This window comes from Marmota monax, unplaced genomic scaffold (genome assembly GCF_021218885.2).
Source record: "Marmota monax isolate L192 unplaced genomic scaffold, Marmota_monax_Labrador192_F-V1.1 WCK01_AAM20220418_F8-fsc00125, whole genome shotgun sequence".
Classification (NCBI taxonomy): domain Eukaryota; kingdom Metazoa; phylum Chordata; class Mammalia; order Rodentia; family Sciuridae; genus Marmota; species Marmota monax.
The window spans coordinates 9,305,232-9,320,129 of record NW_026695235.1 but is presented as its reverse complement, the minus strand read 5'-3'; the positions used below and the strand labels follow the sequence as shown (position 1 = coordinate 9,320,129).

Genomic DNA, 14,898 nt, shown 5'->3' with positions numbered 1-14,898 from the left:
CCACTGAACCACATCCCCAGCCCTTTTATTTAGAGACAGGGTCTCGCTGAGTTGCTTAGAGCTGAGTTGGTGAGGCTGGCTTTGAACTTGAGATCCTCCTGCTTCAGCCTCCCTAGCCACTGGGATGACAGGCGTGCGCTACCACACCAGACCACTTCGGATATTTCTGTTGACCCAATTCTTTCCTCTGCGGTGCCCAGTCTGCTAATAAGCCTCTTTAATAAAATCTTCATATCTAATACTGCATGTGTTGTTTCCATTATTTGTCACCTTTATATACTTTTAATATGTCATCTGAAGCCCTCCGTCTATTCCTGCACATCAATCATAGTTATTGCAAACTTTCTTTCCAATACATCTAGCTTCCCCTGGTGGGGATCTGTTGGCTGCTGGTGTCCTGGTCCTTTCCTCTTGCATTGTTTGTGTGTGTCTCATAATTCTCCGTTGGACTCTGGCACTGCCCATGAAAAGAGGAGTAAAGCCAGAGGAGCATGTTGGCTCTTTCACCGACCAATACACGTGGGGCTTCTTCCTTCCACCAAGTCCCAAATGTGAACTAGTTTTTGTAGCTCACCTCTGTTTCCTGGGCTTTGGTCTCTTTGCAGCAGAGTTTACCTACCTGCCTGTTACTTGGGCTCCCAGATTTACTCAAAGAAAAGTGTGACTTTGTAGATGACCAGTCCCTTTCACGGCTGGAATAGGAGTGGCTCTCTCTTCTACCTTCCCACATCCTCAGCAGAGGGGAACCCCTCCTTTGTTTTAATTCAAGTGGTCGATGACTTCTCTTGGAGAGAGCCCCTGCTGCAGAGAGCATGTGTGTTGTTCTTTTTCCCTGTGGAAGATCCTCTTAGGTGGAGTGGTAATGTCCTCTGTCTGCTGAGGCTCAGGCCCCAGGTGAGGTGTCTGAATTGGAAGCAGGAAGGGCAGGCACAGTCAGGACACCAGCGTGCAGCTGCCAGCTGGCCTGGAGGCAGGAGGAAGGGTCTCGCCCTCCCCAGTATCCTCTGGCTCCAAGCTGGACATCTCCACATTTGGAGTCCTGCCCAGAGACCTGCAGGGCGCAGGGCCGGGGGCTAGCAGCTCCTCCCCAGAACACAGCCCAGGTCCACACTCTGTGCTTCCTCCAGGGTGATGGAGTCCATCCTCTCCCCAGGGTCTGCAGCCTGCCAGGTCAGAGAGGACAGGACTCAGGGGAGGCTTGCAGGGTCACATTCCCACCCAGTCCCCCAGGAGAGGGCGGCAGAGCAGTGGTTTAAGCCAAACCACTGTGACTCCTGGGCCTAGTCCTCTTTTATGATTTCCAGATATTTTTCAATAGTTTCCTGTGGCTCTCTCCTATGAACCACCTCACACCTGTGATCACAGTGTCCCCCACCTAGGCTGCTCTCTGCCTGCAGGTAGTCACCCTGAGGGCAGTGGGCTGTGCCTAGCTGTTCAACTGACATTAAGTGATACCAGCCGTGGGCTGTGCTGCTCTACTAGAACATCATCACCCCTGAAGAGAAATCTGCGGTGCCGTGTCTCTTTGTAGCCTCAGATATGTGCAGTGAGCAAGGACTCCAGTGCCGTGTCCCCAGACAGTCCCTTGTTTACATTTGCATTAAGTCCTTAGGAACAGAAGGAGTTTAAGTAGCACCAGAGAGACGTCTACTTCAGTGCTTGCTCTGCTGCAATTTCTTTGAATAATTTATCAGCTACTTAACACTCAAATTTGGCTTTTCATGTCAAAAGCACTTTTAAGCTCTTACTCTTTTACCTCAGACTTTGAACTACTCATTTTAAATAAACCTGCTTCTCTCTGAACAAGAGTTTCCATGTTAGAAGGAAGACAGGAGAGCTGGGTGTGTCCCCCAACTGTCCGCTTCAGCTGGAGGTGGCCTGGGTGGCTTCTGCTCACTGTGTCCCATAGTTCCTCTGGTGTGCATCACAACCCTTCTTTCCTATTCTCTCCAGGTGCTGGGGTTCCCCAGTTCCAGCCCATCGCCCTGAACGGCCGAATCCAGGTGCTCAGCAACGGGTCGCTGTTAATCAAGCACGTGGTGGAGGAAGACAGCGGCTACTACCTCTGCAAGGTCAGCAACGATGTGGGCGCGGACGTCAGCAAGTCCATGTACCTCACGGTCAAAAGTAAGAAGAAGAATGCTTCCTTTTACCTACATAGGTCTTGGGGGCTTAGCTTTTCCACTGTCTCCACGCGCATCTGTTTAAAAGCAAAACAAATGCGTCCTGTAGGATCACCATCGTGGGTGGTGGGGGTGGTTGACACAATTGAGGAGGATGGAGAATGCAGGTGATTGTCATCAGTGCACCCGGCCAGTCCCTCCTTCCAGGATGGGCCAGGAACACTTCTTTCCCTCCTGTTCCCGTGCCCCTGGTGTGGGCTCTGGGCGGCCTAGCAGATGAGTAGGCCTCTGGGCAGCACCCGCATCTCTACCCTGTCACTTTCCCAGGGCGAAGGCCAGGCATGCTCTCACCATGTTCTTCTCTCGTGCATTTAACTCTGCAAGCTGGCTAGTCCATAGACTTCTTCTTAAGAGGATTATGATAAAATCGAACTTGAATCCTCATGCCAAACCAGGGCACGACAGAAGGACAGGATCGTGTATCCTGGGCTGGGTCTGCGCTGCCGGCCATGGTGTAGGAAAGGGCTCCGGGGGTCAGTGTTTTCCCCACTCTGGTAACTGAACCCCAGAGAAAGGATATAAAAGGAGCCGACATTTCCTGAGTCCTGCTTGCTAACAAATGGTTAGGCATCTGTTTACGGGGAGTGGCTGTGTCCATTTATAATTTTCTGTTGAATTAACTGTGTTTTCTTTATGACCATAAGGCTCTGCTCAGGCTTTCTCTGTTGGAAACTTTTTAAATTCTGCTATTGATGGTCTGCAGTGATCCTTTCCATACCATTTATTAGGGCGTTGGGTTCTTTAAAAGGATTTTTGTGATGTGTGTGAATGAATAAAAGTTAGAAGTCTAGTTAGCTACACAGAATGGTATTCATTCTAATTCACTAGGAATTTATTTTAGGCTATTATTTCCAACAGAATAATGAAAATATTAAACTATTTGCTAAACTTACACACTGGGAAACAGATTATTGTTCTGAAATACAGTTGTTTTAAAATATGTTTTGCACATATTCAATGCATAATTTTTGCCATCTCAATTCTATGCTTTGGAGGAACTAATTAGCAAGAATCTGAAAACAGATTTTACTATCATTTAAATCTAAAGCTGACAAGGTCATTTTTAAAAATTATAACCTGTTGGGCTGTGAACTGAGGACTGGTGCTGGCCAATGTTGATCCTTCTCCCTTGTGAAACGGTATGTCCAGTGATTTTAATATATTCCACATCCATAAAACACCTGTCAGTTCCACAAACACATTTCTAGGACCTAACATGCACAAGGCCCTGTGAGGGCCACCATGGGTCTGATCCCCTTGAATGAAAGCACTCAGGCTTCCGAAGGGAGGTGACGGGGAAGGGCACCGCGAGTGGCAGCAGCACAAGTCCATGATGGAGTGCAGCACACCCAGTGCACAGCCAGCCTGCGACCCACCTGCTGTGGCATCGGGACTAGATGCAGGGTGCTCAGTGTCTTGGGTGGAAATCCTGACCCCAGAGGAAGCCTTGGGAGCTTGGAGGGCAGATGGGGTGGAAGTGTGGAAGGGACCTCAGAGATCCTCCAGCCACCGTGGAAGTGGGCACCTTGGGCAGAGGACTCCTGGAACCTGGAAGAAATCCCTTCTCAGCACCCCGCCCTGGGGGTGCCCTGGTCTCAGGCTTCCAGTCTCCAGAACCCTGGGGAGTAATGGCTGCTGTGGGTACCTCACTCAGGTGATGGTGCTTTGTTATATCAACCGGAGCTAGGAGATACTATGGAGTGGACACCTGTGTCACCTGAGGGGTCCTGAAGGGCAGGGATGTCAAGAGGTGGGCATTGAAGCTGGTCAGGGCACACCAGGAAGGGAACAAGGAGAGTGGATACAGACATTGGCAGGTCCACAGCAAGAGGGAACGCCACTCGGGCACCATGTTGTGACAGAGGGACCTTTAAGGGGACACACTGCAAAGAGAAGTTGGTCTTGGAGTCCGCCAAAGAGTGAGTCAGTTGTGCCAGGTCTCAGTCGGCACAGCCACTTCATCAACGCTGTGGGCTTCATGCCTCTGGCATCTTTAACTCTGTGAAATAATATTCAAATTCTGAAAGTAAAATGTCACTTAAGAAAGAGATATAGAAGCATGAAGAAAAAAACACAGACAGCAAGTGAATCTATTATCCCAGTAGTGACATTTAAAAAAAAGGAAGCCAAGAAACTTGGGAGGAGCCTGTTTTTTGGGTGTGTGTGAGCAGGGTGCTGGTGTGTAAGAGCAGCTGCACTTTGGTTGTGCATGGGGTGGGGGGAAGCAGGCGTGGGCTGGGGGCCTGGTCTGACTTGGGTGGCCTGTCCTGGCCAATGTAGTACCCGCTGGCTCCTCAGTAGTCAGGCGCTCCCTCCGTGTGAGGATGACAGGGTCACACCATCACCTCCTGATGGGTGCCAACCTGGCTTCCTTCCCACACCAGGGCTCGTCGTGCTTGCTTTCCTGTCTGTGGGAATAGAGAGGGGTATGTGAGAATGAGACATGGCATGCACACAGCTGACCTCTTGGGCACCTGACTGGGAGTGTCAAGAAGACAAGGAGCCGTGATCTCCCTGTCCTTTGTTTTAATCTCTTCATATGGTCCTGACCGTCACAGGTGCCCACACTCATGGGCGGGTAGGCATTTACTCCCACACCCACGTGCATGTGCAGAACAACCCTCAAGGTGAGTGCCAGACCTACCTGATCAAAGGCAGCAGGACAGAAGGGCAGCAAAGCCCGGTCCCACCCCTGCCAAGCATGGGAAAAAATCTCACTAAAAAGGGGCAAACACCGTCCCCTTTTCTCAAACCATTGGCTACAGTCATTTATGCACTAAAGAATTTCCCAATATTGCCAATATTTATGACATAACAATCGTAGCAGGTCTGCTTTGAGGTGGCCACTACAATTTTGTTAACCTTAAAATGCCAGCAGCTACCAAGACCTCTGTTGAAGAAATCAAGAGTCACATACTTCAGTTTCCATGTGCAGGGAGTGCATCCCAGACTTGGGGAGGAGGAACTGGGGGTGAGGTGGGCTCCTGTGACCCACTGTAGGCAGGCTCTCCATTGCACCTGAGGCCTGGGATCTCCTCCAGGTCCCACAGTGTCTGAGTGATGTGTCTGGACAAATCACTTTTTCTCTCTTCACCTGGAAAGCGGGAGGAATCATGCCCCCTCAGAGGGGCATGGACATGGGGTCATGCATGTGACATGCGTGGAGAGGTGTGAAGCACTTTGTATGCACCCCAACACATAGGAGGAGGCAGTGGCAGCGTTGGCTGGAGAGAGAGAGAGAGAGAGAATGCAGCCTGAGGTTCTGAAAATAGGAGCATGGGAGAGAGAGAGAAAGCACACAATGCTCCAATCAGCATTCCATGTATGTTACATATAGCACATGATGTTTTACAATGTCATAAGGGTGTTCTGTCATATATGTGTTATGTGTTTAATGTGTTTTATGACATGTTATGGATCATTTAAATGTAACTTGCTACATTATAACATAATGTTTTATAGCATTATAAATATATTACATAAATGTGTCACCTATATAATGTTTTATAATGTTATAAAACAATATAATCACTAGCTGGAGAGAGGACATACAATGCTTTTCTGGAAACTGGAGCATTCCAGAAAACCATTCTGGAAAAGAAGATTCAAAGCCTTACAGTAGAGAGGAGGAGGAAGCCACGGGCCCTCTGGGATCTAGGGGAGGTATGGCATCTTCCCTGTGACTCTGGCCCTGAAGTCACATCTGGAATGGAGCCTCCACAAATTCTGAGGGCCAGTGAGGTCTCCCACCCCTGGTTGTTGAAGAGTAATCGAAGCATCTGGGGCTTCCCAGTGGAAAAAGGCACGTTGACTAGAGGTAGGTTGCACTGCTCTAAATAGCACCCGGCGTGCTCTCCCCTGTCTGTATGCAACCTTAAGAAGCACTGCAGGTATTTCTCAGTTCAGCATGGAGAATGCACCACCAGCTAGGGCCACGTCAGGAAGCCCAGGCAGTTGCTCAGGGGTCACTCTGGGGCCCAGAGTGGCTGGTACAGGGCTGTAAGCACATTTTCAAGACCCAGGCTGCTGTCGGGGGCTCTCCCTGGGCCACTGGGAAGCAGGGACTGGTGTCCTTCCTGCACAGGAAGTTTTCTTCCTACTTTTGAAAGGATCTCTCCAAAGCCAAAGCACTTTAACAATGAGCATCTGCCACGCAGGCCTTTTGTTTGGACCCGGACATGAGGTGGCGGTGGGTGGAGAAGAGAGCTGGTGAACACAGGGCGGTCTTGGAAAGCCTGGGTAGGAGGGAGACGCATCCCTGCAGACCTTCCAGCTGGGCCGGTGCTCCTGCTTCCATGCAGCCTGCTCAATTCTGGTTCATTGCGTAGCCAGATGCACCGAGGACGCAGATAAATGTTAGAGAATGCTCAGGCGCTTCAGAGCCAAGGCAGAGCCGTGCTCTCTGCTTTTGATCAGACTTGCCTCTCCCATTGACCCCACCCCTGATGGGTGGAGGTCTGCAGAAGTCGAGGTGTGCAGAATTCAAGCTGTGCACGTAGATTAGTCCTCTTTCTCTATACCAGGGCCCACTACAATCTGGGAAATGAGATTTTTTTTTGAGTTAAGAAAACAGTTCCCTGTATACTCAGAAAAATGAGATATGATAACCCATCTGATTCAAATATGTCAAGGTCATTATACTGTAATGTGTAACTAATTAAAACAAATTAAAAAATAAATATCTGATAAAATTAAAAAAAAAAGAAAACAGTTCCCCAAACTACCAGATCTGTCAAATGGATGAGCCGCCCCTGATGTTTCTCTCAGGTGCCAAAACTCCACCTGGCCCTCCAGCCCTCCCTGATGGCGGACTGGCGCGGTGTTTGGAGGAGCACTGATTTCAGTGTGAGTCTGCAGCCCACGAGCAACGGGCAGCTTTGCCTTTGTCAGCAGCTCTGCTTCAATCCTTTCTGATCCCCGCATGCGGCATGAAAGAGCATCGCTTATCAAACAGGGGCAGGGCTTCCCTGGAGACTCGGTTACTCTGGGCATCTGTGAAGCTGCTGGCCCTGGAGCAGCCCGCAGGCTCTCACCCAGCCTGGCCGGCCACCGCCCCTGCCCACCATGCTCACCCAGCCAGGTCCATGGGCCCCGGAGCCCCTGAGGACTCTGGATGAGCTCACACCAGCCCACTCCGCTTCCACCAGATAGGCCTCAGCATGGCTGTGTCAAGATGGACCTCGGTGGTGTCCTCTGAAGTCCTGCCATTGCCAGCGAGGGCCTGTTAGGTTTGAACACAGTGATCAGTTGCCCTTCCCTCCTCGAGAATCCAGATCTGGGCCCGGATGTTCCGTTGGACTCTCTTACTTCATCTGTTCTGAGCCTGGTTGTCGCAATTGGAATCTTCCCAGGCCCTTGCTCTGTGGCGCTACCAGGGGTGCAGCAGCCCAGCCCTGTGCACCCCCACGGGGAAGCTGTGCACCTTGAATCAACCCCACTCAGGACTTGCAGTCTCCATGGTCACTCTGGCCATCGTCCATCATTCCTGAATTACAGCCTCAGGCCTCTTGAACCAGATGGACCAGACCTGTCACAGAAGTGAGGTGCCCACAGTTTGTGTATTTTCATGGACTCAGAGGACACCTGCCCACCCCATTTAATCCTGCACCCACTTTCACGTTCCCAGCCCTCACTGAAGACCCTCTGCAGTCAAATACATCTGCAGGTTTCATGGGAACGCCTAGGTGCCCAAGAACAGGACCAGAAACAGTGGACACACACACAGCACAGGGGCGGCTCCCAGCTGGTGGAAGCCCCTCAATGAAGGCCGAGCTGGGGTGGCCCCGCTGGGTGGAGAACCCTGTATTCCACCTGAACCTCCACATCTCACACCTGAGCCACCTGGAAGTGGACCTGCTCAAGGCTCCTTGGGTGGTAAGAACCTTGTCCACGTGGAAGACGATAACACAGAGAGGCCTTTTGCTACCTGCTTAGATTCCAACCTCCCTCCTCCTCCTCCAATGTTAGGGGTTGAATTTCGCACCCCCTCATTAACTCGCCAAAGCTCTTACCCCACCCCACCTCAGAATGTGACCACATTAGGAAACGGGGTGATGAGGAAAAACAGGGTTTGGCTGGAGTGGGCTGGGCCTGATCCACTAGGACTGGTGTCCTGATAAACCCAGGATTTGGACACCGAGACAGAGGTTGGAGTTACACTGCCACAAACCAAGGGAACGTGGGTGAGGCCAGGGAGGAGTCTCCCCTGGAAGGATTGGAGGGAGTGCGGGCCTCCAACTCCCTGATGTGGGACTTCCAGCCTCCGGGACCACAAGAAGGGTCCTGCTGCTTCAGGCCCCAGGTGTGCATACTCTGCTGAGGCAGTGGGGACACACACAGACCCAGTGACAGCAGACTCTCGGCAGTCTCTTGTCGGAGGGAAGCTCACCGTAACCAGATCACCTGCTCCGGCAGGCAAACCTTAATCTGTCTAAACCAGTCATCCGTGCCGCTCCATGTTGTGTCTGCTGCAATGCCTGTGGTCCCTCTGGCCCTTGCCACGGGGCACTGCCTTGCTAATTCTGGCTGCCCCATCAGTTCTGTCCAGTCATTCAGGCAGCTGCATTCATTGAGCGACCCCTAGTGTCAGGGAATGTTCCAGAACCCACATCCTCTGAACAAGACAGGACCCCTGTGACTGTGTGAAGGACTCGCCATGGGTGTGCATGGCAGAGAGCAGAGCAGAGAGCTACACGGGGTTTTATGGTATTGGAGAGGGCACAGCCAGCAAATGAACAGCAGCTCACAGGTCCAAGTACCAGGTGGCTGCTTGGGAAGCAGCAGGATGTCACTGTCTTGGTGTGCATGTGCCTAGATGGACCTGTGTGTGTGTGTGTGCATGTGTGTGTGTCTGTTCATGCACACGCAGTCAGGGAAGGGTGGTCTGTTCAGCTCTCTCTGCCGTTACTATAAATGTGAAATAATCCTATCTCATAGTGTTCTGAAATACAGGTTTAAAAATGTATGTAGCTTTATCTGACAGCTTTCCTTCAAGGTTTCCCCTCCTGCTTCTGTGCCATTCTAGTACTTATTCTCTGTCCCACTATTTCCAATATTATTATTCTACATTGTCATTTAACTCTTTAATGTTTAAGGAATTAATTGTGATGGAAATTGTAAGAGCTAATATGTTTTCCACATATGGTCAGTCAGTTGTTGTAACATCATTTGTGACTAGCCTAGTCCATTCTTACTTTGTTTAAATGTCAATTTCATTCTAGGTTAAGATATTTAAGAAAATGGGCTCTTGAAACTTCTTGGTTAGGTTTGCCAATTGCTAGCCGCATAGCTCGGGTAAGTTACACAACCTCTCTGTACCTTAGTTATTTAGTTTTCGGCTTATCTCAGAGCTCTCTTACAGGGCTTAAAAGAATTCATATAAAAACATTAATCTCCCAGAACAAAGGAATGAAGTGGGGTCTTGCCTCACACCATATCCAAATACTAGCTGAAGACCCATCATTGGCCTAAATGTGAGAGCTAAAGCTGTAAAACTCTTAGAGGAAAAGACTGAGCGAATCTTTGTGTCCATGATTGAGGTGATGATTTCTTAGTCGTAACACCAAAAGCACAAGTGACAAAAGGAGAAGCAAGACTTGGACTTTATAAGTATTAAAACATTTGTACATCGAATAAATCTGGAAAACGTGAGAAAATATTTGTAAATCATATATCTAATAGGGGAATTATATCCGGGACATCTACAACTCTAAAACAGAAACACAAATAACCCAATTTACAAATGGAAAGGAGACTTGAAAAGACACCTCCCTAGAGAGGACACCCAGTGGCCAGCAAGCACGTGGGAAGATGCTCGTCACTAATCACCAGGGAAGTGAGAGCCAAGACCACAATGAGGCCCATGTCACACTCACCAGGAGGGCAAAGTAAAAAGACAGACATGAGCATAGGAGAGGATGTGGGGATTGGGGACCTCAGCCAGTGCTGGTGAGAATATAACATGGCGTAGTCCGGCAGAGTCTCAGGAAATTAAACAGATTTACATGAGACACAGCAATCCCGCTCCTAGGAAAACACACCCATACAAAAACTTGTAGTGAATGATCATAGCAGTGCCATTTTTTTAGAAGATATATATATATATATATATATATATATATATATATGTAAATATCTTTATTTTATTTTTACGTGGTGCTGAGGATCGAACCTAGTGCCTCACACTTGTTAGGAAAGCTCTCTACCACTGAGCCACAACCCCAGTCCCAGCAGCGCCATTCTTAATAGCTACAATGTAGGCAATTGGAATACCCACCAACCAGTGAATGGATGAAAATATGAAATGTCCCAGACAGGCAAATCATGACAAAAAGTAAGTCTGCAATTGCCTAGACCTGGCAGGAGGAGGCAGCAGTGAGCAGCTCTGATGCGCACCAGGTCTCTGCGGTAGTAGAAGGTGTTGTGGAATGAGAAGTGATACCTGCCCAGCTCTGAATAGAGCAGGAACAGGGCTGTGACTTGACAACCAGGGCTGGACCCCGACAAAGCTATCTAACTCTTTGGTTTCCAGAACACTCAGCCGCTTCTCAGGGGGCTGTGTAACCATTCTTAACAGTTCAGACTCTGCAGTGCAGAGTGTCTGGTTTCAAATCCCAGCTCCACTGCTGATTAGTTGTGCAAACATGACAGCAAACATGACAGCCAGGACGGCAGGTGTTTGGTCACATGTGTGATTCATTTGGACCATGTCCGTGCTGTTGTCTGTGTTCAGACATCACAGAGGGGTCTTGCTTTCTTCTGGTCTAGAGGAGTTTTATCCAGTGTTTGTTATTTTGTGACACTCTTCGTAGAGAATGCAAGGCCCAGCTCGGGGTTTTCCATTGCTCTTTGGTTAGTTTCTTCTCTCTCGTGTCTTTTAGTCATTGTTATCATGTCACTTATTTTAACATAGTGCTTCTTGAAGACAATGCAGAGGTGATGCACGGTTTTGTGGGACAGATCCACCACATTCAAATGTCATCCTGAAGGGCCACCAGACCAGGTTATTGCAAGCTCAGCTAAAACAAGCCCCAGGGTCATCCGCCCTACTGTGGCTCTTATGAACAGGTGCATGGAATAAGCTTCCAGAAAGGTGAACTTGGACAGTTCCCTCTGATGATTTATTCTGTGTACAGTGCAGATGCCTGGCTGTGAGCACATTTGTCCCTTGAGGTCTCCCAGGTGTGACCCTCTGCAGGGATGATGTGGACTGCTCATGTTAGGACACGTCCAAAGACAGCAACCGCAGAGCAAGTCTCTGACGAGCATTTGTAATGCACAGCAGGTCATGGCAGGGTGTCCATGACAACCCGGGGCAGTGACCAGCCATCTGCTCTCTGCAGGACAGTCATGGCTGACGTGAAAAGGCAGACGGGGGTGGAGGGCCTTCAGAAAACTGTCTTCCCACCTATTCATGTAAAACCCTGTGCCCTGAAGGCAACGGATTACAAAATCTTGAGTTAGATGTCCACGCTTTTGTGTCTATCTGCTTACCAATCGATTTCAGGGCTCAATATGGAAGAATAAAGCCAGACAGATAAAACCCTTCTTATTCCAAAGCTGGGGACAGAGCAGGTCACCTGGATTCTAGCTCATTCTGGGCCCCAGACCTGTGATTCAATGTTACATGATAGATTCCGAAGGCTCACACTGGGTTTTAATAAGCATGACAGACATGCATGCAAGAGGGCTGCCTCAGTACTCTCTCCTCTCTCCAGAGAACTACAGGATGAGCAGGATCAGGCAATTCCAATAGTCACCTTCATATCAGTCCGTTTCTTGTTAGCATAATGAGAGCTGATAGCTCATAAAGGAAAGAGATCTATTTAGCTCACAGTTTGGAGACGGGAAGACAAAGCAGCAAGGCGCTGGCTGAGGAGAGGCCCCTGGGCTGAGTCACATCATGGTAGACGTCAGCGTGGTAGGAGCACATGCACAAGAGGGAGGTCATGTGCAGACAAGAAACCGGAGAGACCAGGGAGGGGCCAGGCTTGCTCTGTAAAACACAGCTCTTGTAAGAATTAACGAGAGTCCCAGGAGAACTTCAGACAGTAAGGACCTCTATGTTAGTCAGCTGTCTTTGCTGTGACCGCCATGTCTGACAAGAACACCTTAAAGGGGGAAAGTTTATTTTGGCTCACAGTTTCAGAAGCTCAGTCCACGGTCCCTGAATCCATGGCTCTGGAACCAAGGGGAGGCCCACACATGACAGCAGGCATGGCAGAAGAGTGCTGCCCCTTTCCTGGCAGCCAGGAAGCAGAGGGAGAGGGGAGTGAAGGGGTACAGGAAAGAAGCATCCCTCCAGGGCACACCCCAGTGTGACCCACCTCCTCCATCCCACCTCAATGACCTACAGCTGCCACCCAATTTGTCCGTTCAAACTTGGATGGGCCCATTAAGTTACAGCTCTCATAACCTAATCATCGCACTCTGAACCTTCTGCATTGGCGCTTCCACGGCTTTCATAGCTCAATCATAACAACCCCCCTCTGGGCCCCTGTCTTCATGGTTCCTTACCACCTCCCGGCACAGCCACACTGAGGACCAAGCTCCCAGCCCCAGCAGTCTTCTCTGTACAGAAGTTAAGAGACCCTTAGGGCTTGATGTATTCTTCTCCCCTAGTGTGGCCTGACTCTCAAGGTGGCGCTGTGGGGTCTGCTCTACCCCGGGAGGTCGCCATCTTGTTTGGGCCAGAATAGCTGCTGTAGTGGCTCAGGTTGGAGTCTTCAGTGCCCATGATGAGCCGGGGAGCCAGGTGCATTCCAGGAAGAGGGCCCAGCAGGAGCAGAGGCTGTGAAGGAATGGGAGTCACGGGGAGCTCCACCAACAGGGCTGCTAGGGTGGAAGAGCAGAGTCAAGGAAGGGGGCATGGGTCCTACAGGGCACACATATATGCCAAGCAGCTCATCTAAAAAATGAGACAACATTGCCTACATTGATACGCATTTGCTTTTTAGGTTATCATAGTTGTTTTTCTGGAAAAATACTCAAAACTCCACTTCATGCTTTCCAATAGGCAACCCTATATGTCATGTAGGGCTGGGCATTGTTGTTCTGTTTTCTTATTGGCCATTCATCACACATTCATGTCCTCTGAAAACGGCTTTCTATGCTGTGCGAACCGAGGGCCCTCAGCTGGTGTGTGCAGCAGGAAAGACTGCTGGAGGGAAGGAGCAGGAAGCCTGACACCAGGCTCTGGAAGGCCCTGGCAGGCATATCCTGCCGTATGAATGCTTACATTTTCATTCTTCTCCACTTTTCCTACGCTGCTGAGTTCTTCTAGAGAATGGTTCTTTCTCCCCAGAGATGCAGGTCAAGTGCCAGGCCTTCGTGTACAGATTTGTTCAGAACAGGCCACTGTAACAGTCGAGTCACAGGGTACCCTGCCATTGGAGTCCACAGCCATTCATGGTGAGTGTGAAAAGGGAGAGCACAGCACTTCTGCTCACACCCTGCGGGTAATGCCACGGGGGCGGCACCTTTCTCTGTGGAAAGAGGGAGCAGAGAGGGCATCGTGGCCATAAGCTGCTCCTGTGAGTGCCCAGTATCAGGACTGCTGTCCCCACCTCTCAGTCCACTGCCCCACCTTGGCTGTGTGTGGAGGGGGAGGAAAGGTGAGGGTAGGTGCATGGCCATTAAATAGGATGTGCGGAGGCCCCAGTTGTCCCAACAGTACTTCTGAGGCCTCTGATAAGCCTGCCTCATGTGCCACTGTAAAATCACTTCTACAGCTGTGAAAATTGGGATTATAATGATCCTCAGTGAATCTGATCTGCTCACTCCATCCTGTGCTCCCGGGTAACCACTGTAAAAGGCTGAGGTTGACGTATTAATGAGAACAGCACAACCATGGGGAGGGGGGGTACCAGAGGTGGGTGTGGTAAGTGGGTGCACGTGCACCTATTCTGCAAGCATCTTTGATTTCTTTTCTTTCTCATCCCCATCATGAGCACGTGGTCCACTGGCCCCACACCGTGCCATGTAAGCAGGTGACCTGCAGGACTCTGAGCTGGTGAGCACACATGGACCAAGGATCCGCTTCCTCTTCAGGGGGGAGGGGGAGAGGGTTTATGTGTGTGAAGGAGAGTTGTGTCATGTCAAGTGGCAGCGTACCTTGTCGTGGTCTTCATCTGGAGATTAAGTGGCGCAGAGATGCACTTGGGTGCCATGTTGACAGAAGGTAGATTCATGATGGATGATTTCATGTGTCAGCTCAGCTGGACGTGATGCCCCGTGTTTGGTCACACACCTGTCTGGATGTTACTGCGAAGGTGCTTCTCAGATGTGACTACACTTAGATCTGTGGACTTGGTAAAGTGGATGACCTTCCACAGTGTGGAAGTGACTTGATCTGCAGAGCAGGAGAGACTCTCCAGCTGACAGCCTTAGGACTTGAGCTTCAAGTCTCCCTGGGTCTGCAGCCTGCCAGCCTGCACTGCAAACTTCAGAATCACCAGCCCTAGAACCCATGAGCCAGTTCTTTAATATAAGTCAATTGTGCCTTTCCCTCTTCCTCCTCCCATTGCTTCTGCTTCTCGGAAAAGCTCTAATACAGATTTTGGTGCTAGAGGGCTAGAAGTGGAGGAGGATCTCATCTCCACACCCTGCCCGTGACAGCCCAGGTATGGACCTCAGCAACACTGCACAGCTGGCCAGGCCACCGGGCACCCCTGCTCTGCACAGAGAGTTGGAATGGAGACTCCCCCATTTCCTGCTC

The 14,898-nt window shown here is 50.1% G+C and overlaps 1 protein-coding gene across 2 annotated transcripts in view; it reads left to right on the top strand.

The window, feature by feature from the left end:
* Positions 1-14,898, top strand: part of Dscam (DS cell adhesion molecule) — a 668,205-nt gene that overhangs the window by 468,294 nt on the left and 185,013 nt on the right. For both annotated transcript variants that reach the window (XM_058577314.1, XM_058577315.1), the window contains exon 11: positions 1,954-2,127. In XM_058577314.1, the coding sequence (XP_058433297.1) occupies positions 1,954-2,127 (174 nt within the window). The remainder of the gene's footprint in view (positions 1-1,953; positions 2,128-14,898) is intronic.